Raw genomic sequence first — 19,696 nt, 5'->3', positions numbered from 1 at the left:
CTCTTGGGATCACTGTGTTCTGGTGAGGACACAAAGCTGGGTGCTGTCTCTTTAAACAGTAGAGGCTGAGACGCTCTCAGGCCACCATGACATATCCCAGCATTGGACCAGCCCCTGAATAAACTGGATGGACGCCTGGTCTGGCTTCAGTTACTGGGGAGCACCACCAGGGCGCATTCCGGGGATCCTGGTGGGAAGCAGCAGGACTAGACCTGCCAGCTGCTGGTGTCTCGGCTGCCCTGTCCTGGGAGGGGCCTGCCTGACACGCGTCTGAGTGTGAAGAGAGCTGCGTGGAGGAAGGGGTGACCCTGTTTGGCCCGGTGAGTTGTCTTGGCAGACTGTGCCTCTGGATGGTGTGTGCTCATGATTTAGAGAGCGCTTGCTGCCCAGCCCCACACCCTGCAAACCACAAATGGAAAGGATCGCAGGGGAGATGGCGCGTGTGTTGGAAATGACCAGAGAATCCGAGGGTTTCTAAAATCCTTGGTTAAGAGCTGGATATACACTCTGGCTGGGGAGGCCAGAAAGGCCCTTTGGGAGCACCTAGAAACCCCAGCACATCCAGAGTTGAAGGGAGGAAGGGGACCAGACACGCCTGCCCTGATGGAAAACAGCTCCACGCACACAGCTGGCAGGTGACCTTGGATTGTAAGCAGGTTGGGGAGAAGCTTCCACTCCTAACGGAGCCCTGGCCGGGATCTGGGTGTGGCCGAGCTGGTGACATCACCCGAGGCGGCAGCATTTGTCTTCCACAGCTGGGGGGCTGAGTGGGCAGGAGGCAGGGGAGGGGCAGTGAAGTGACTGATTGACAGGGACAGGTGGGTTCAGATGTCCTGCAGTGTGACCATTGTGTGACGTGGTTAATGACGAAAACCTTGGGTGCAAAGGGAAGGAAGAAGAGATGAGCTATGCCTTACCCTGTGTGCACTTTTCTAGATGTCTATATTTCATTCAGAAGTTTAGCTGGGAAAAAAAGATAAGAAAGGAAGAAAATCCTGAGTAGATATGCTAATATTTATAAAGTGCTTAGAACAGTCCTGGGAACCTGGTGATCGTGTCAATGTTGGTTTAATAAATAAAAAGTCTGGATGGCACAAAGGCAGGCAATAATTCCCAGGGCAAACCCAGCCTAGAATATGACCCAGGAGGAAAGTGATCACTCCCATTAGTTTAGTTAGTCCTACCTACAAATGTGCTTTCAATCTAGGGGGCTGATAAGCAATTTTAGTTTAGGGGGTCGGGCTTTCCTTAAAATGTTGTCGTGAGGATTAAATGTGAAATAATATTAATAATAATAGTGACAATTTCCTGGGTACTACTGATCCTTTATTTGGTTCCAGACACTATGCTAAGTATTTCACACACTATCTCTTTTAATCAACACCATTACCCTTTAGAATGGGCATTCTCAGTCCTGTTTGCAGATGAGAAAACTGAAGCACCCGGTACCTCAGCAAACTGACCAAATCCACAGCCCTGAGTAAGCAGGCTAATCCGGTTTGTTTGAGCCTCCATGGCTAACCAGTGCACCACACCGCCTCTTACAGACCACCTCAGAGTCCTGCTAACCCACCTGCCGTATCACTGGGCAGTGAACAAAAATTTCCCAAGGACTGTCTTTTTAATCTAAGGATTTTTGAAAGACAATTGTTTGAAGAATTTTTCCAAATTATCTTTGCTTGAAGAATGTATAATTAGCTACCACAGGCAGCTGCTTTCAGATAGTAAAATAAGTAGATGCGGGTATTTGAGTCATGCAGAGCGCTGATGTTCTGTGACACAGAGCGCCGGCAGGTGCTGATGACTTGTGTATGACCTGCTGCGTTGGCAGGCAGACCTGTTACGCCCACCTTCCCGCTCCGCGTTCCTGCATCAAGGCGGGCTCCCAGAGCGTCTTCCCCTCTTACTGGGGCGCACCCACCCTGCGCCCGGAAGGGCTATCCTCTCTCCCCGTGACGCTGGGCGGACCGCCTTCAGCCGGCTATGAATCAGCTGATTTCCTTGGCTGCTCTTCCCCGACCTCAAATGGCCAACTCCCCACCCTGTGGCCGGGGACGCCAGCCCAGGCCGGGCATCAAGCCAGCAAAGTCGTCTGGAGCGTACCCGGTTGTGGTCTGGATTTGCCCAGCGACCCCCGGGCGCACTGTCCTGCAGTGGGCAGCCTTTTCCCCTTCTCCTCCAACTTTCCCCCAAGCAGGCCCGCTAGATCCGTCCCGGGAATCCGAGGCAACTGGCGCACCGCCTGGGCGCAGACGGGATCGCGCGGGCGGGCTCGGTGCGGGTGAGCCCCGCTAGGACGCCGGGGCAGGCCAGGGGCGCCAGGACTCCAGGGGAGGGATGTCTGCCTGCGCTTAAGTGCCATCTCTCCCTATCCGTGGGAGGGGCATCCAGGCTGGACCTCCGCGTGGGCGCGGTCCGAATGCGTGCGTCCCAGAGCCCGGCGTTGGGCACTCGCGGGGGCAACCTCTGGTCTACTTTCTCACGTGGGCGGAGGGGGCGGAGGGGCCAGTATATCGGTCAACTCTTGGTCTCGGTAAAGTCAGCGAAACCAGGGGAAACGGAGGTGAGAAAGCTGCGCGGTCTGCTAGTTTCCAGGATAAGTCCCAGCGGTTTTGCCGTCATCGACTTTCTCCCGGGGCGCAGCGTAAGGCCCAGGCTGTCTCCTGCCCTCCCTCTCTCCCCGCTGCTCTCTCCCCTCCCCGAGTCCCGCCCCCCTGCACACGCTGACCCAGGGACACACCCTACTGCAGCGACGCAGACAGGGCGTTGTTCCCGTTAAAGGGGAACGCCGGGAGCCTCCCTCCTGCCCCTCGCTTGGCGCGCGTAGCCCCGCAGCGCAGCTGTCTTTGCGGACGCCAGCCGCTGAGCGCACGCACGGAGTGTGTGCCCGAGGCAGCTCTGAGGATCTCTGAGGATCGGGGACAGCTATCCTTTGGGCCGTAAGTGCTTTGGCCGGGAGAGTGGAGGAGACGGAGGAGGAATGTGGGCATCTTCCATCGACGGCGCCAGAACGCGCGGAGCGAGGGGGCTTCGGGCTGGCGCGGTCCCCGATCGCTGGCAGAACACCGCCTGTCCGGCGTCGTTCCTGCGGGGCTTGCAAGGGTCTGGTATGGAGAACCTGCGGGTCTATGAACCGCCGGGGGCGCGAGTGCTGATGTCTGGATGTGGGGAAGGGGCGGAGGACTTTTCGTCTCGCTGGAAAGTCGCCTACTCGGAGACTCGCTGGCAAAGCAGTCCCTGCGGTGGACATCTTCAGGGTATAGGGTCCCCGGGGCCCCTCAATTTCTAGCTACATACCCGTTCATCTTTCTCTTGTCTCCCCTCACTTCCCTCCCCCGCCTCCTCGGCATGAGGAGTCACTGGATTTAATTTAAACCTTCTGGGAGACGTCAGAAAACCCTGCTTATTTCTTCTCACGTTCCAGGGTTTTTTTTTTTTTTTTTGGAAAGTGTTACTGAAGGAGAGGACGGAGGGGCCTGACTGGGTACTTTAACACTGAAGTTATTGAATCGTTGTTTCTAGCCCAAGACTCTGTCCTTCAGCAGTTCTCTAAACGCAGCTCCGTCTTAGCAACGTGCGGATCCTCCCGCAGATCAGACCCGGCATGTGAGGTGTGGGGTGAGGACCACACCGTGGCGGATAGAAGAGGTCCTGCCGGCTCCGTGCTGCTGCACTTATTTATGGGGGGGCTCACCCCATGACCCCCGCCTCTCCTTCGCACGGACACTTGCTCCCCTCCAGCCAGGGCCCTGAGCGCATCGGCCCGACCAGCGCCCGGGGAGGGCAGGAGGCACCGGCCCCAGCAATTCTCCCGGGCGGTTCTTTCCTCTTCCCTCGGCTCTGCGCCTTCTCTCCGGGGCCGCGGGTGTCTTTGCCAAGCGGTGGTGGGGTCAGGGCGGCTCCCCCGCGCGGGCCAAACTTGGGTGGAAACTCGGAGCCTAACGAAACGCGGAGCAGTCTGGGGACCCGGCTCTCCGCCTCGCGCTCTCCCTCCCGGCACGCCGCTGGTATCCCCGGGCTTCTCGCAGAGACCTAAGCCCTTGCCCCTCGCCCCCACCTCCACTCCACCGGGAGAGCGCTCGCTCTCCCTCTCCTGCCCCCCTTCCGCAAGCTGGGCCGCCCCCGGAGCGCCCGGGTGGGTGGAGGCGCGCTGCAGCCTCTGCTTGGCACTCTGGAAAAACCCCCCTTCCCGGGAAGACTTCGACGTGCGTCGTTCGTACCGCTTGTTTTCTTCCAAAAGCAAAAGATGTTCGGCCCGGCGGGCTGCGGGGCAGGGATGCTATGGTCGGCTGCTGCCCTCTCTCGGCGGCCGCGGGGCGTGGTGGGCGGGCGGCGGGCCAGGCCCGGGCATTCCGAGCGCAGGACCCTCCCTCCTCCCCTCCCTCCTCCCTTCCCTTCTTCCCTCCCTCCCTCGCTCGCCCGCTCGGGCCAGTTCGCCCAACCTCACGTCCAATTCGGCTGTGTCTCCTGTCAGGCCAGACGGAAACTCCGCTGAGCAGAACCCGCCGCCAGAATGCTGCTCCTGCTGCTGGGTATCATCTTCCTCCACGTGGCCGTGCTGGTGCTGCTGTTCGTGTCCACCATCGTCAGCGTGAGTGTCCGGCCGGGCAGCGCGCGCGGTTGGGGCGCCCGGAGCTCGCCCCGAGCTTGGCCTCCGGACCACGATTCCCGCCACGCCCCCTCGTTTGCAGATCTCGAGTCTCAGACATCCTCGGGCCTTTTGCAGTTTCTGGCAATCCGCGCCTTTTCAGTAGTTCTTGAGAAAATCAGAGCGGATTCAGGGGTGGGGAGGAAGCAAGCAAGCGCTGGGCTGGGTCAGCACACAGGCGTCTCTTTAAGCCAAAGAATGTGAGTGCAGATCCAGGGTCCTCCCTACCCCCTTCATGTGATAAGCTTGTTTAGCATTTTTCTTGATGGGGCGGGGGAGGCGAGGAGGGGGGACGGTGGTGGTTGTCCTTGAGGAAGGAAGTGGAGAATTTAGGAAGGTCTGTTTTTTCTCCAAATAGCATCCATCAGATGGATGACTTAGTTCATACTACGGCCTTTAGGACTTGAAACTGGCAAGTTAAAATTAGATTTTCCTTAATGGTTCATAGTCTCAGGTCTGTTTTGTGCTGTGGACAGGGCACCTTCTTAGAAAAGCCTCCTACAGTACAAACAGATCGTTGGGATAACTTGCATTACAAAATCAGCAGACATCCAGCTCAGTAGGTTTTAAACTTATTTTCTTAAAGATGAGCCCAGACTTGGGGCAGTCATGTGACTGTGGTCTTAACTTCTTAATATACGACAAGTCCCAGGTATGATGTTCTTGCTTGGTTCAAAGATTGAAAAATAATTATGTTGGGGACTGATGAGTTGATTCATCACTTACCAGCATCTTCCCAACATCTTAACTGTAGGTTGACAGGAATTACCAGTAAGGAAATGAGTTCAGAGTGGCTGTGGCACGGGGTCTGGCACTCAGGAGATCAGTGGAGGAGAGATGGCTTGGATGCAGGTGTCCTGGCTTAAGTCCGTGGCTCCTTCTACTGCCGTACACACCTTGGCACAGAGCAACTCATATTTGTGAGGTTCTGTTCCACTTACAAAGTGCTTTTTACTTGCAAAGCCCTGGCCTTCCCCTTGAAAACAGGTTTGGGCCAGAGAACCAGCTCTCCCCTTTCTCTAGCACCGTGGGCTCTGGTTGGACAGTCGATGAGGCTGCTCTTTGCCTTGCCTTGGTCTTCTCCCTCCCCGTCTCTGTCACTCCTCACTGCCTCCTCTGACTTACTGCGTCTGGTTCTTTCCAGCAATGGATGGTGGGCAATGGACACGCAACTGACCTCTGGCAAAACTGTAGCACCTCCTCGATGGGCAGTGTCCAGCACTGTTTCTCGTCATCAGCAAATGGTGAGGATGGTTTTTTGTTCCACAAACTCGTCCTGGTCTGTCTGTGACATGCCTCTCTCTCCAGACCTAAAAGCACTTGTTCTTGGAAGACTCAAAAGCTAGATCGGTGTTGCTGGGCTGGGGTGAGATGTGGCCAGGGGCTGGGAAGCCAAGATGAAAGGAGAGGGGTGGTAGCTTCACTGGCTAAGCTGAGATCTCAGGGAATTGTGCATTCTCTCTACCTGGAGAGAAGCCCTAGACCTGCCCTCCTGTTCCTGCTCATCACTTAGTGTAATTCTTTTAGTGAGTGAAAAAATGTGGATGCATAAGCAATGGTGATGCAAAATCTCAGGCAGATTCTGCTGGGAGTTTTGATCCAATAAGCAAGTTTGGTTTGGTGGTGGAATATCCAGGAGTGCCCTGGGTCTTCCTGGTGCAGTGATGGAGGGGCTGTGCCGGGGATTGATGGGCCCCTTTTGGTCTCCAGTTACAGGACTTCCTCTCTGGGTCTTGGGCCTCAGAGATCCCATTTAGCCATCAGAGCTGTAGAGTGATTCCTTGTTGCAAGCTGGCACATTGACACTGTTTGCATGCCCCCAAGCTGAGCCCGGGGGTAGTTTTACTCTGTCCTCAGCATCTTTGCTTGTGAGATATTGGAAACCAGGCTTTCTTGGGTTCAGGTTAAAGGGATTAATTGGCAGTGGAAGCACACTCTTAGATCCTTGCAGTATCCAGAGGGAGGGAGGGCTCAGCAGGGCCCTGGGGTCTGTGGATGTAGAGAGGCAGTAATAAATATGATACAGCCTTTTTCGTGGCTGGGAAGTGTCTGGTGGCAGCGTGAACTCTGGCAGGGGCCACAGTGCCTGGTGTTGAGGACACAGTGGGCCAGGCTCTTCACAGTCTCATGTTCCAAAGGTGTGTCCTCAGCCTGGACATGAGGCTTCAGTGTGGCCGCAGCTGCCCCTTGATCAAATATTTCTGTTGAAGATGCTGTAGCCAGTGAGAGAAACCATTTCAGATGCAGCTGAACAAGGCAGGCAGGGCAGTGGCCATTGGTTCTGGCTTCTCACAGTCCAGTTTCACTGCTGGACTTTCCCTCTCTGGGCTATGTACCCAAACTGTCCCTGAAGCATCACCAACCAAACATCTCTAACCTCAGCATAAAGAGAAACTGCTAGAACTACTCGAGGAGGACAGCCAAGCAGTAGAAAGCACTGTTTTATGTGTCTGCTTTCCTGGGGGCAAGGAAAGAGAGACCCCAGTCCTTGTGGAAGGGAGCAGTCCTTAATTCTCTTCTCTGAGTCTGTGAAGGATATTGAATTAAAACCACCCTTGAGGCTGCGTGGTGAGTTGGTAGCCAAGTAACTGAAACCCTCAGGAGTGTCTGAGCACGTGGCCGGAGCACTGCTTGGCCCCAAAGCCGCAGCATCCGGTGTCTCCTGGGCAAGGTCTGGCTGAAGTTCCCCGAAGGCTGAGAATGGGAGGTGCTCTGCTCCCTACTGACACCTGGTGGCCATGCATGGTGACTCCGCCCACAAGGGCTGGCTTTCCCTGAGACCCTGAGTACCCACTGGCACCTCCCCCAAGTGGTGTGTGGCCATGTGGAGTTGGCAGGGGATTCTACACTCACAGGCCCGGAAGGGGCAGTTTTGGCAGGCATGTTCCAACCCGGCTGGGTGTCAAGAGGGATGAGTCGGCAGAGGAGCAGGGATCTAAATTGTACTGCAGCAGGGCAGCGATATTTGTATGAGGCTGGCCTGCCTTCTGCATCAGCCGCGGTCAGTTAGGAATGGCTGCTATACTGTCCTCCCAGCAGCTCCCAAAGAGGCACCAGTGTCATTTCAATTGGGAACTTCCCATCGCTCAGCTAGCTCATCTTCTTGGATTTGCTGACAGTGACCTTGGAGTGTTTCATCCTGGGTTTTTATCCAAATCCACATTGTTGCTTTCCTGGGGCGGGAGGTTCCAAGATCCTGCTTTTCCCCTACACGTGCCTTCGTGCCTTCTCGTCTCTCCCAGGAAGGGCGTTTTTGAGGAGCTCTGGACAAGCTGTGTTTGTTTGCACTTGAACTTCTAAGTAAGATGTTTTCATTTCAGCTTCCCCAGTGGTCAGTATCTCTGTTCTCATCTTCTGATGGGTCAACTTGTGTTACAGCCTAAGCTCTGATGGATTTGAAGCTACTGGGCCTCCTTTGCCTTTTGGATTGGGTTTAACCATTTCTGTGCCAAACAAGAGGTGAAAAAAATACATAATTAAGAAAAAAATTAGACTGCCTTTACAGATGAACCCTGTTAGTCATAAACCGGTCACCTTGGTTTGTATTTGCTCTTAGAATGTTTCAAACATGCCTTTTATTTGAGTCATTGAAAGTAATTTTTTATTGATACTTGTTTGTGAAGAATATGTCGACAAGTTTGTTATGTGAAAATGCATTGGTTTACATGACTTGCTATTTTTTTGAAGGGGCATGTCTTTCCGTGAGTGGTGCTGGAGCCCTGCGCCTCTGCAGGGCTTCATTCTTCTTTTTTTTCCTTATATGAATGGTGCTTGTCACCGCATTGACTGCATGGCAGTCAAACATCTATGTTACATAGTTGGATGGAGACAGATTTTCCTTGAACTCCCTCTTTGTATTAGAGTTGGTTTTAGATTTCTTACTAAATGCCCTCAACTTTGTCTGCTTTTCCATTATCTAAATGCATTTACATACCTTTAGAATATAGATCCCTGGCTCTTTCCTGATACTGGGTACAGGCAGAGGTGAAGGAGGCCAGTGAGGGAATATTTATCATGACCTTGTTTTGAATGCCTCTTGGCCCAGGGCATACAAGGACGTGTAGACTCTAGACTTTGGCCCTGATAGTCCTGAGCTCTGTGAGGAGTCAGGAGATCACTGCGGGGGGATGAAGACAGCATAGGCCAGATGCCCGAGGAGTGGGGGCAGGTAGGCAGAGCCAGAGTTCAAGGGAGGAAGTGGAAGGCAGGTCTCCTGTGGGAGGTGGGATTTGATCCATCCTCCAAAGGATGGGCAGGATTTAAATAAACACAGGCAAGGAGGAGGCAATTCCCTGTCGAGGCAATGACACGACCTAAAGCAAGGGGAAAGGCAATGGAGGGGTGCATTAGACCAACAACTGACTAGCACTCCGGCTGGGATTAAGATTGACCCCACAAAACAAAACATCTTTAAACGATAGTGACTTAAATAAGATAGTTTATTTCTCTCTCTTTCAAAAGAAGTATGGAAATAGGCAGCCTAACATAGATATGGCAATTCCAAGAAACTATCAGAGCCATAGGCACTTTCTACCTCATTTCTTTGTCTAATCCTTATGGAGCAGACAGCTGCTACAGCGCCAGCCATTTCATCTCTGCTTCAAGCCACAGAATAGAGAAACATCTTCAGATAGACCACACACTTCTGTTTTTGTCTTTTCCTGGAAGTCAGTCACAGAGCCACACCTAGTGTCAAGGGAGGCTGAGGATGGAGTCATTTGACTTCATGGGAAGCATGACTTCTCGATTCACAGAAATTTAATAGCAAGCACCTCCCAGTAAGCCTGGCTTCTCTTCAAGGCTGTGACCACCCTTGTCCATACCCAGTCATACTCTGACAATAGCTCTGGTGCGTCCTGTGCTGTTTCAGAGTGGAGCCCGGTTACTTTCGGATTCTGCAGACAGTCCATCTCTGCCGTGTCCTGGGTCCCTTCAGCAGCACAGTGACCTGTGTTGGCAATCGGATGACCCTTCGACTCCCTTCTCTTTCTTTCCGCTCCCCTAGTCATTCATAGCTCTTACTGTCTCATGATGTCTCTGGAATCCTTGTTTCCTCCCAGTCTAGCCCTCTCTTCTGACCTCCAGACCAGCCTGGCCAGCCACCCACTGGACAGTTCTGCTGGGATGTCTCAGAGGCGTCCCCAAACCAGCCAGCCTTCACCCTCCTCCACCTAGACTCCCCCTTTGACAGTTTCCAGTATTTTAGTGGATGCTGTCTCACCGTCCAGTGAGCTTCACACTCAGAGTCTGCCTGGACGTGTCTCCTCTCCCTTCTCAGAATCATCCTGGTCCACTGGTCACTCGCCATCCCCACCCACATCGCACCAGGGCCACTGCAGCAGCCTTCTCACTCCTGATCTCTCTCTCTTCGTTGTTCCTCATTTTGCACATCGAATCCAGGATGATATTTAAAAATACAACCTTGTCATATCACTCTCAATTTAAAATCTCTCAGAGGTCCATTTGGTCTCCATCTTCAGATGAACATCTTTGCTAAGGTCCATACGTCTACCTGAATGATCTGCTCCTATTAAACCTCACCCCATCTCTTCTCCCCTTCATCTTGGCATTTCAGCCTTCTCTCACTTCAGTGATCATGGACTGCCTGCCTCAGGATGCCCTCTCTCCTCCCTTCTCCCCTTTCTCCCTGGTCCCCTCCCTTCTCTCCTGTGTCCTTTCATTCAGGACTATTCACTGAACACCTGTCCTGCAGAAGATTCCACTGCAGACACTGAGGGTGCCAGTGGATGAGAACTTCCATTTTACTGGGCAGATCAGTCAATAAATGTGGGTAATCAGGAGGCAGTGATAGGAAGGATGAGGAGAATAAAGCAGGGTGATGTGTGGTGAGGGATTGAGGTGGGGAGGAAATGATCTCTTGAGGATGACCAGGAAGGAGTCAGCCACAGGGACATCAGGGGGCAGATTCCAGACAGTGGGACTTCCTGAGGACAAGGTCCCTGGGGCGGGAAGGAGCCTGGCAAAGCTGATGCACAGAGAACACAGGGGATGGAGAAGCAAGCCAGCCTGCAGGGTCTTCTAGATCCCAGGAAGGACTCTGTGGCATGTGGATGGGGTTCTAAGTTTCATGATTTAATTTAGACCTGCTCTGTCTTGTATGCATTTCTCATCTGTTCTATTCCAAGTTGGAGTAACAATCCTGTGCATTTATAAGGCAGAATATGTCAGAAATCTTACAAAGAAGAAACCCACCTTTCTATTTCCAGCAGTAGCAACCTTATGGCCAGCAGTAGGTTGTGGGCAGCCTTAGACCAGGCCTGTGGATTGAAAGTCAGAAAACAATAAGTCCGGCCAGTCTCAGGAGCCCCTCCCTGACTTGAGTGCTCTGTGTCTCCTGGGACTGTATCTCCTGTGATCGCCAGGTTTATCTTGTTTATCCATTTGGTGGCATTGCCATTTCAGCAAGGACATCAGACCATTTCCTCGTCTGTGGCTCAGCTTTTGGCCAACAGTTTTAAGAACATAAGAGGCCCTCTGCACTTAGGGGCTCATGTTTTGCAATTTAGCATCTTTGTGGCTCCCTGGGCTGACCCACAAGCTCTGCCCCAGCAATGGCTCTGGATTCTACATACACTTGTGGGATGTGGAGATCCCGGCGGGCAAGGGAGGTGCAGGGTGGGACGAGGCGTCCTGATGCTGATGTTTCAACCCTTGGAGTCTCTCATCAGATGCCAGCACCTAGGAGTAGATTCAGAGGCTTGTGCAGACCTGTGTCTCACCATATGGTGCTGGATGCTCAGTCTTTGCTTTTTAAAAAATGTAAATTGCTTTCCCAGGATTTTATCAGTGTTGAGAAAGCATCCTTTGTAGTTCAGAAGCCGGGATTGGCCATGGGGTGGCTTGAGGGCCTGGATGCTGTCTTTTGGTACTCAAGAAAAGGATGCCTGGCAGGAAGCCTTCTGAGTGTGCGCTCATCAACACACACATAGACTCTGATGCTGGCAGGGGCTTGGGAGGTCATCAGACCCATCCCCCTGCCCCATGTCACTCACTTCAGACCCCTCTGCAATGTACCCATTATATGCTCATCCTACCAGTGACAGGGGACTCACTACCTTTCAAGAGACTCCCTTTCATTTCAAAGAGCTAACAGAGTGGTCCGTTCATCCATTCTTTAACTAGACTGAGCGTATGCTAGGTACTGGGCACTGTTCCAGAAACCGAGCCGATGGAGCTGAACAAGAAATACCAATCCCTGCTCCAGTGGATGGAGCTCACAGTTACTCAGGGGAGATGGAGGAAAGACGATGAATGAGTCACTGTGGGCAGCAGACAGTACTCTGCAGGAGACAGCCAGAGCGACGGATAGCAGGGCGCCACTAGGGAGGAAGCAGCTGGTCACTGAAGGCCTCTTCCTGCCAGAGTCACATGGACGGAGGCTTAAAAGATGGGAGGGACCAGCTGTATGAAGAACCACAGGAGGAATATTCCAGGAGGTACTGGAAAGGGCCAGGTCCTTAGGCAGGGAGGAGTCCGGTGTGTCCACCAGTGCTGGGCTGACTGAGTGTAAGGCTACAGGCAGGAGAGGACAGGCTCTGATGCTGAAAAAGCCAGCCCGGACATACGGAAGGGTCTGGAGCAGAAGGGTGGTGTGATTTGATTTGTGTTTTGAAAACGCATTCTGGCTGATATATTGAGAAGGTACAGTGTCAGCCAAGCACTTGGATTTAGGAATCTGTGGCTGAGGGTAGACGTCTGGTATGGACATTCAGCTTTGGGATCATCGGTGTTCGTAGGAGGGTATTTAATGTCTGCAGGGGAATTGATGAGAGGAGAGGTGGAAGGAGTAAGGGGTCCAGTGTGAGTCTTGTGACATCTGGTGGCTGATGGGGGCAGGAAGGAGCTGGCAGAAAGGTTGGGGAGGAGGGGCCCATGATGTAGAGGGGTCGAACTGCTGTGGGATACTGTCATTAAGAACTTACTTAGCTGTGGGACTTCCCTCATGGTACAGTCGTTGGGCCTCTGAGCTCCCATTGCAGGGAGCATGGGTTTGATCCCTGGTTAAGGAACTAAGATCCCACATGCTTTATGGTTCAGCAAATAAAAAAATAAAGCAACTTAAAAAAAAGAAAGAAATCACTCAGCTGAGGCCACGTCAATCCCCTAAATTTTCAGTGGTTTGTGGTTGTCTTCAGTCATGCCTGGAGGCTTGGACCTCATCCTCAAGGTGTCTAAATCCCTGTTGTGTCCCTGGAAGCTGTGGTTTTATCTTTCCGGGTCTCCCCTTCTCCAGGTGGTGCTTTGTCCTTGCAGTGACCTTTCTGGTGCTGGTGACAGTTCTCTGTCCCCCATCCCCGCCTGTGTAACATGTTGTCTCTGGACCATAGGCATTGGCCTCCCGGTACCGCTCAGCTGCTGGCTTGTGGTTGGCCTGGCAGGTAGATGCAGAGAGAGGGGGACTCTCTCCTGTGGCCACCCCATTCATTCTCCTCCCCACTAGGCTCTGTGGATGCCAAACCTAAAGAAAGGCTGAAGGATCATTTAACTCCTTAGATTTCAAACATGCTTTTGAACTTCTTGGGCTTCCCTGGTGGCTCAGACAGTTGAGAATCTGCCTGCAATGCAGGAGACCCATGTTCAGTCCCTGGGTCGGGAAGATGCTCTGGAGAAGGGAATGGCTACCCACTCCAGTATTCTTGCCTGGGAAATCCCATGGACAGTGGAACCTGGTGGGCTACAGTCCATGAGATCACAAAGAGGTGGACACGACTGAGCAACTAATAACACTTTGAACTTCTCAGCACCCCAGTGGATTGGCACCATGAGTCCCTGCTTTTCTGCACGGGGTCTGCCTCTCAAAATCTGGTTACCTGGGGCAAGTGCCCTCATGACCCAATAGGGTAACTGTGGAGGCGAGACCTGGGGTGGTTGCCCATCACGTCCCATGCATCCTGAGTTCTCTTCTCATTCAGGATATAATTGTGACATGGGGGGATCTTGAGTGGACAGCGCCTTTGAGCTGGGCCTTGGAAATTGGGTAGAACTTCAGTAGGTGTGGGGAGAGAGGAGAGTGCATGGTTTACTGAGCTTGGGGGGCTGGTGGCTCTTAATTTCCATGATGCTTGGACAGAAGGCTTCTGATTGTCTGCATATGGAGAATGCCATTTAAACCCAAAGATCCTGAACCCCTCCCTCCACCAGGCATCCCCTTCTCTGTACATCCCCTACCTCCCCTGGGCAATTGAAATATCTTTCTCCTCTCTTCCTTTCTGAAGTCACTGTGGCCAGACTCCACATGTTCAAGTGTTCTTGACAACACCAACACAAAGGGTTCTCTGATCAATCAATTTGGAAAAGACTATTTAAAATCTACTCAGGCTTTTCTTCTTAATGGTAAGACTTTTCAGAACCTTGCGTACCTTACGTTGCAGTGTCCAAGGAGGGACGTTAATATACTTGACCATGGAAGCCACTTCCTCTCTTTTTCTGTGTGTGTGTTAGGTGGCTCAGTTGTGTCTGATTCTTTGCGACCCCATGGACTATAGCCCACCAGTCTTCTCTGTCCTTGGGATTTCCCAGGCAATAATACTAGAGTGGGTTGCCATTTCCTTCTTCAGGGGATCTTCCTGACCCAAGGATCAAACTCACATCTCCTGCATTGGCAGGTGGATTCTTTACCATTGCACCACCTGGGAAGCCCTCCATTTTTCTGTTTAATCAACAACAGTGTTTTGGGAAACACAGCCTAACCTGACCCTCCTGTTACTAGAGTTTTCCAACCAGGGAACGGAGGAAGCCTGAAATAGCTGGACATTTTCAGTAACCTCGGAACCTCAATGACTGTATTATATTCCCTATTCCAGTTTGAAGACTAGCAGGAATAAGACTGTTGGTGTCAAACCACATGTATTAATTAGACTCTGGAACAAATTCCTCTGCCCATGAGGAAGCCTCTTGGTCAGGAGGGCAGTTAACCAAGTGACGGTGTTGGGTGCAGCTGAGCGCCTGGAACATGAGTTCACTCATCGTCAGCCAGAGGTTTAGCTGGAGTTGAAATGCCCCCCAGGATTAGACTTGAAAGAGCCTCCCCCATGGTCTCCCTCATCCTTGTGAGCTCCCGGCCAGGGTCTGTGGGCTGAAAGACCCCATATGGCTTTCTCCTCTGGCTGCATCCTTGTGGGTCCCAGGGAAAATGAACCTGGGGCCCAATTTCAGAGCTCCCAGCTGGGTGGGATGGGAAGAAGCTGGAACCCTGGGCAAGGACCACTTGGTTCCTGATCCGGCTCCTGCCAGTGGGCAAAGCAAACATACAGCAAAGTCCTCCTGGATAGGATGGAGGCTGCTCGCAAGTCAGCAGCCTCTGGAATGACATCCATCCCAAGGAGGAAGGAAAGTGGCAATTTGTGGGACGTCAGTGGGGAGGGTGCCAGCTAGTTCAGTGGTAAAGAATCCATCTGCCGATGCAGGAGACGTGGGTTTGATCCCTGGCTTGGGCAGATCCCCTGGAGAAGGAAATGGCAACCGGCTCCAGTATTCTTGCCTGGACAGTCCCATGGACAGAGGAGCCTGGAGGGTTACAGTCCGTGGGGTTGCAAAGAATCAGACACAACTGAGTGACAAAACAACAGCAACAGCGGGTAGGGAGGTTAGCGGGTGGGTCAGCTGCTTTGAAAGATGGCCCAGCATTCTGGACAAGGGCGGCTCTCACTCCCCCAGCGGTGATTCACCCCAGTGGCTCCCTCCTCCTGGCTTGGCCTCCCCAGTTCATGCTCTGACTCAACTGCTACTGCCCTTCCTTTCACTCTTGGTGGAGTCAGAGAGCTTTTGTGAATTGCCAGAGTGGGACTCAAGGCTGGGAGGGCACACTTGGGTGTGCCTCTAGGCTGGGAGGAAAGGAGGCAGAAGGACGCAGAGGGGCCGGTGCACTGAAGAGGGCTGCAGCCTCCCTGAGCCCTCTGCTCGCCGGCTCGTTGGCCCTGGGCTAAGAATACAGCTGAGGGGGCAGATGTATTTCCTTCATAGCTTAGCTGCTGTGGTGGTAGGAATCTGACCTTTGGTCATTGGGCATCTCCAGCTTTCCCTTCTGTGGCGAGGAGGAGCGGGTCTCTGCTGGCTGCCACGGCCTAGCCCACATCAGAAAGCTGTCAGCAACCCTATTACCTGACAGGCTTGTCAGAAGAGCAGGTCTGCAAGGATTTCGGGACGTTTTAATTCCCGGGCTAGGCACCAACGTTGGAGGTTAAAACGCTGTCACTGGGCATTCCATAAATAGTTGCCGGGCACTGAGCAAGGCCTGGAGAATGACCGTGGGTGCTGGTCATGGGCTCTGCCAAAGACCCTGAACTTGCAGTTTGAGAGAAAAGAGTATCACTGGCCTGGGGCTTGGGTAGAAGTTCAGATTCGCCTCCTGGCATGTTGGCCTCACATTAATTTGACTTTGTCTAAAACAGGACTGCAGTGGACAGCATTTTCCTCTGCATCCAGGTCTCTCCACTCTAATTACTGTTTTCTGTACGTTGGATGTATTTGGCTATAGTAGAGGTTGGCGTCTGATGCAAAGATCCGACTCATTGGAAAAGACCCTGATGCTGGGAAAGATTGAAGGCAGAAAGAGAAGAGGGTGGCAGAGGGTGAGATGGTTGGATGGCATCACTGACTCAATGGACATGAATTTGAACAAACTCCGGGAGACAGTGAAGAATAGGGAAGCTTGGCGTGCTGCAGTCCATGGGGTCACAAAGTTGGACACGACCTAGTAACTGAACAGCAGCAACAGAGGTTGGCAAGCAATGGCCTGCAGATCCAGCTGGGTCCACTGCCTGACTGTGTAGATAAGATTTTAAGGTGAACAGGCCACACCCACTCATTTACATTTTGAATGAGGCTGATTTTGTGCTAAGATGGCAAACTTCAGCAGTTGCCATGGAAACCATATGACCTGAGAAGCCTAAACTATTTACAGTTTGACCCTTCGCAGATAATTTGCCAACCTCTGTGCTGAAGCTCTCATAAGAACTGGTATCAGAATTGTATTGAAACGGGCTCTGCTCTCAAATGGCATTCTGGTTGGCACACTATAATGGCTCATGTGGATGCAGTTGTCCACCTTATTCCTTGGTGTGGCCTAGATAAAGATACCCTAAGGACCCCCTCCCCATCCTCCACCATCGTCTACAGCTAGTAATTTACTCCCCCTGAGCTCAGCCTTTTAATGCGGTTATTTGTACTGTACAGAGCTTTTACATCAACATTCTTATTTGAACATTACACAGTCCTCTGAGGTAGTTGGTCCCTCTTGTTAGCCAGTTAAGCAGGGGGTACCCAGGCCTGTTTTGATGGAGCACATGGCCTAGCCTGGCTGGGGCCACAGCCTGTAGGTTTAAGGTACATACGGTCAGTAGCATTCCTTGCTGAAGAAAGGGTAACTTCTCATCTTGATCTCTTTATCCAAGGGATTATCTGGAGTAGTCTTTTAACATTTCCAAATTTATTTTGGCTGGTTTGTTTTGAATTTCTACTTTCTGTATTTCTTTAGTTGTATTTACATCCTGTGTGCTTTCTTTTGAGATTTATTGAGGTTTTTTTGTTGTTGCCTACTGCGTAATTGGTAAGACTATCCCATGTGTGTTTGAGAATTTTATCATCACTATAGAGACATAAAATAATGCATATCTTATCATATTTTTGATCTACTTGATTTACCTGTTCTGAGAGAGGTATGCTGAAGTCTCCCACTGTGCTTGTAGCTGTATCAGTTTCATCTTATACTTCAGTCATTTGTTGCTTTATATATTTTCCAGGTCACACTGTGCACAGAGGTTTATGACTTTTGTTTCTTTATGATAAACTGGAAATACCATGAACTATCCTATGAAATATCCCTCTTTGGCCATCTTCATCTTTTCAGTTTGAATTCCATTTGTCTGATGCTATTATTATTTATATCTTTTTGTTAATTTGCCTGGTGCCTCTTTTAAAAAATGTTTTAACTTCTAACTGTTGTTGGTTTTAGGTGTCTCTCTCATATCAGACTCTAGATAGGAATTACATAATTCAGGATGGAATTCTACATCTTATAATGATTCACATCACTGTGACTGATAATATAGTTGGATTTATCCTACTTTCATCATGAGTGTGTGTTATTTATTGTGCTTCAGGTTGAAAACTTTCTTCTTCAACTTTGTATTCCCAGAGCTCAAAACAGTAGATTTTTAGCCAAGGCCCGCTGAATAAAAACTCCCTTGATTCCTTAATTCTGGTTTGATTAGAGAACTAACTTATGGAAAATTAACTCAGTTGTAATGGGGTTGGCATTACAATTCAAGTTCCTGGTAAAAGAAGTTTTGAGAAGAATTTAGTGACATTATTAAATTTAAGAGACTTTTCCTATGGATGTAGTTTTAACTTGTATGATTTTGAGTTTTCTGTAAATGTGAGGCCTGGCAGAAGTTTCTGTTATTAATGAGAGTGGAGGCAGAGACCAAGGAAAAGATCTCAGAATTGGAGAAAGAAATCTAGGCTGTTGCCCGCACCAGCCGTGCTCCTTCTAAGGGTGTGCCTTGAAGGACATTCCCCATGATCTCTGTTTTAGTTCTATGCTTAGTTCTAGATTTGTTTTTGTGGCTCAGATTTCCTTATGTTTCCAGCTTCACCTACCAGACTGCTGGATAATTGCTTTATTCAAAATGTAGAGTCTTCCCTGGCGGTCCAGTGGCTAAGACTCCATGCTCCCAATGCGGGATGCCTGGGTTTGATCCTTGGACAGGGAACGAGATCCCACATACTGCAACTGAAGATCCCACATACTGCAATGAAGATCCCAGTGCAGCCACATAAATAAATTAAAATAAATATTAAAAAGATAATATTATGGCGGCAGTAGGTTTGTTGCAGACTGCTCCTCCAGAAGAACCACTGCACTGGGTGTGAGTGAGTGAGTGAGTGATAGTCGCTCAGAGTGAAGGTCAGTCAGTCATGACCAACTCTTTGTGACCCCATGGACTGTAGCCCATCAGGCTCCTCTGTCCATGGAATTCTCCAGGCAAGGATACTGGAGTCGGTTGCCATTTCCTTCTCCTACTACACTGGGTAGAGTGGTTCAATGAGAGATGTGGTTCAATGAGAGATGTGAAAATGAAGTCAGGATGGCTCACAGCCCATTAGATATCCTTTTCTAACCTTAATTGACAAAGAAATGGCAAAGATTAAAAAAAAAGTATATGGTCCATCAAGGTAGAAAGAACACCAGACTAGAACCAAGGGCCTCCCAACCTTGGCCATGCCAATGGGGCTCAGTTGAACATCTCCGGAAATCTTTCTCAGTACAGAGGGCCTGGGTTAGCTGATCCCACAGGCTTCTTCCAACTCTAAATGCTTCCAGAAGATTCTTCCAGTCTTCCATGAAACTCTAGTCACAGTTGACCTAATCAGCATCCTTAAAATTCTTCCATGAACTACTTGCAACTCAAACCAGGGTCATCTTTGTGAAGTATTGATGATAAGCCATCCAGATTTCACGTTTTTTCCTACCGTGCTAAGCACAGGCATGTATTTTTCTAAGCCAGTGTACATTAGTCTGTTCCTGACTGTGGAGGAGCAGACCCTGGGTCTTCTCTATCTGATCTTCCTTGTTTAGGGCAGCACCCACTCCCAGGATTCTTTGGCACTTGGAAGGAGGGGTGCAGGAAGGAAGGATGACAAGGCCCCTGGAGGTCTCCGGGGGAACCTGGCGGGTTCCTGTCTCTGATGCCAAACCCAGGTTTTTGCCTCTTCTCGGTTCCTTCTGGAATTGACATTCACTTGCAGTAGAGGGTGAACTACAGAGTTCTCTTCCTTGCCTGAATTTCAGTTGGACGCTTGGAGATTTGATCTAAGGCTGATGGTTCAGCTAAGATAAGGAATTGTCATTTGTGCTCCTATCTGATGACCAGACTGAGCGCTGACCTCTCTGAGATGAGCTGGGAACAGACACAGTGTGGCTGAGCGAGTGGTTCATAGCTAAATAAAGCATGCTCTTCCCATCAGCATCTTCTTCCAACTTTCTACACAATTAGTCTTGGCTCCAACGTCATTTTCTTCGTCCCA

General features: G+C 51.0%; 1 protein-coding gene across 2 annotated transcripts in view; it reads left to right on the top strand.

Moving 5' to 3' along the window:
• Window positions 1-207: 207 nt before the first annotated feature.
• Window positions 208-19,696, top strand: part of PMP22 (peripheral myelin protein 22) — a 28,314-nt gene continuing 8,825 nt past the window's right edge. The window contains exons 1-3 of one of the 2 annotated variants that reach the window (XM_068977862.1): window positions 208-320; window positions 4,475-4,591; window positions 5,793-5,892. In XM_068977862.1, the coding sequence (XP_068833963.1) occupies window positions 4,514-4,591; window positions 5,793-5,892 (178 nt within the window). In that variant the 5' untranslated portion in view covers window positions 208-320; window positions 4,475-4,513. Of the gene's footprint in view, window positions 321-2,795; window positions 2,940-4,474; window positions 4,592-5,792; window positions 5,893-19,696 lie in introns of those variants that run through there. The other variant, XM_068977861.1, reaches the window with a different exon arrangement.

The sequence above is a fragment of the Capricornis sumatraensis genome, chromosome 8, assembly GCF_032405125.1.
Source record: "Capricornis sumatraensis isolate serow.1 chromosome 8, serow.2, whole genome shotgun sequence".
In the NCBI taxonomy this organism is placed as follows: domain Eukaryota; kingdom Metazoa; phylum Chordata; class Mammalia; order Artiodactyla; family Bovidae; genus Capricornis; species Capricornis sumatraensis.
Note: the sequence above shows the minus strand (reverse complement) of the source record. Positions and strands in the feature narration are given on the sequence as shown.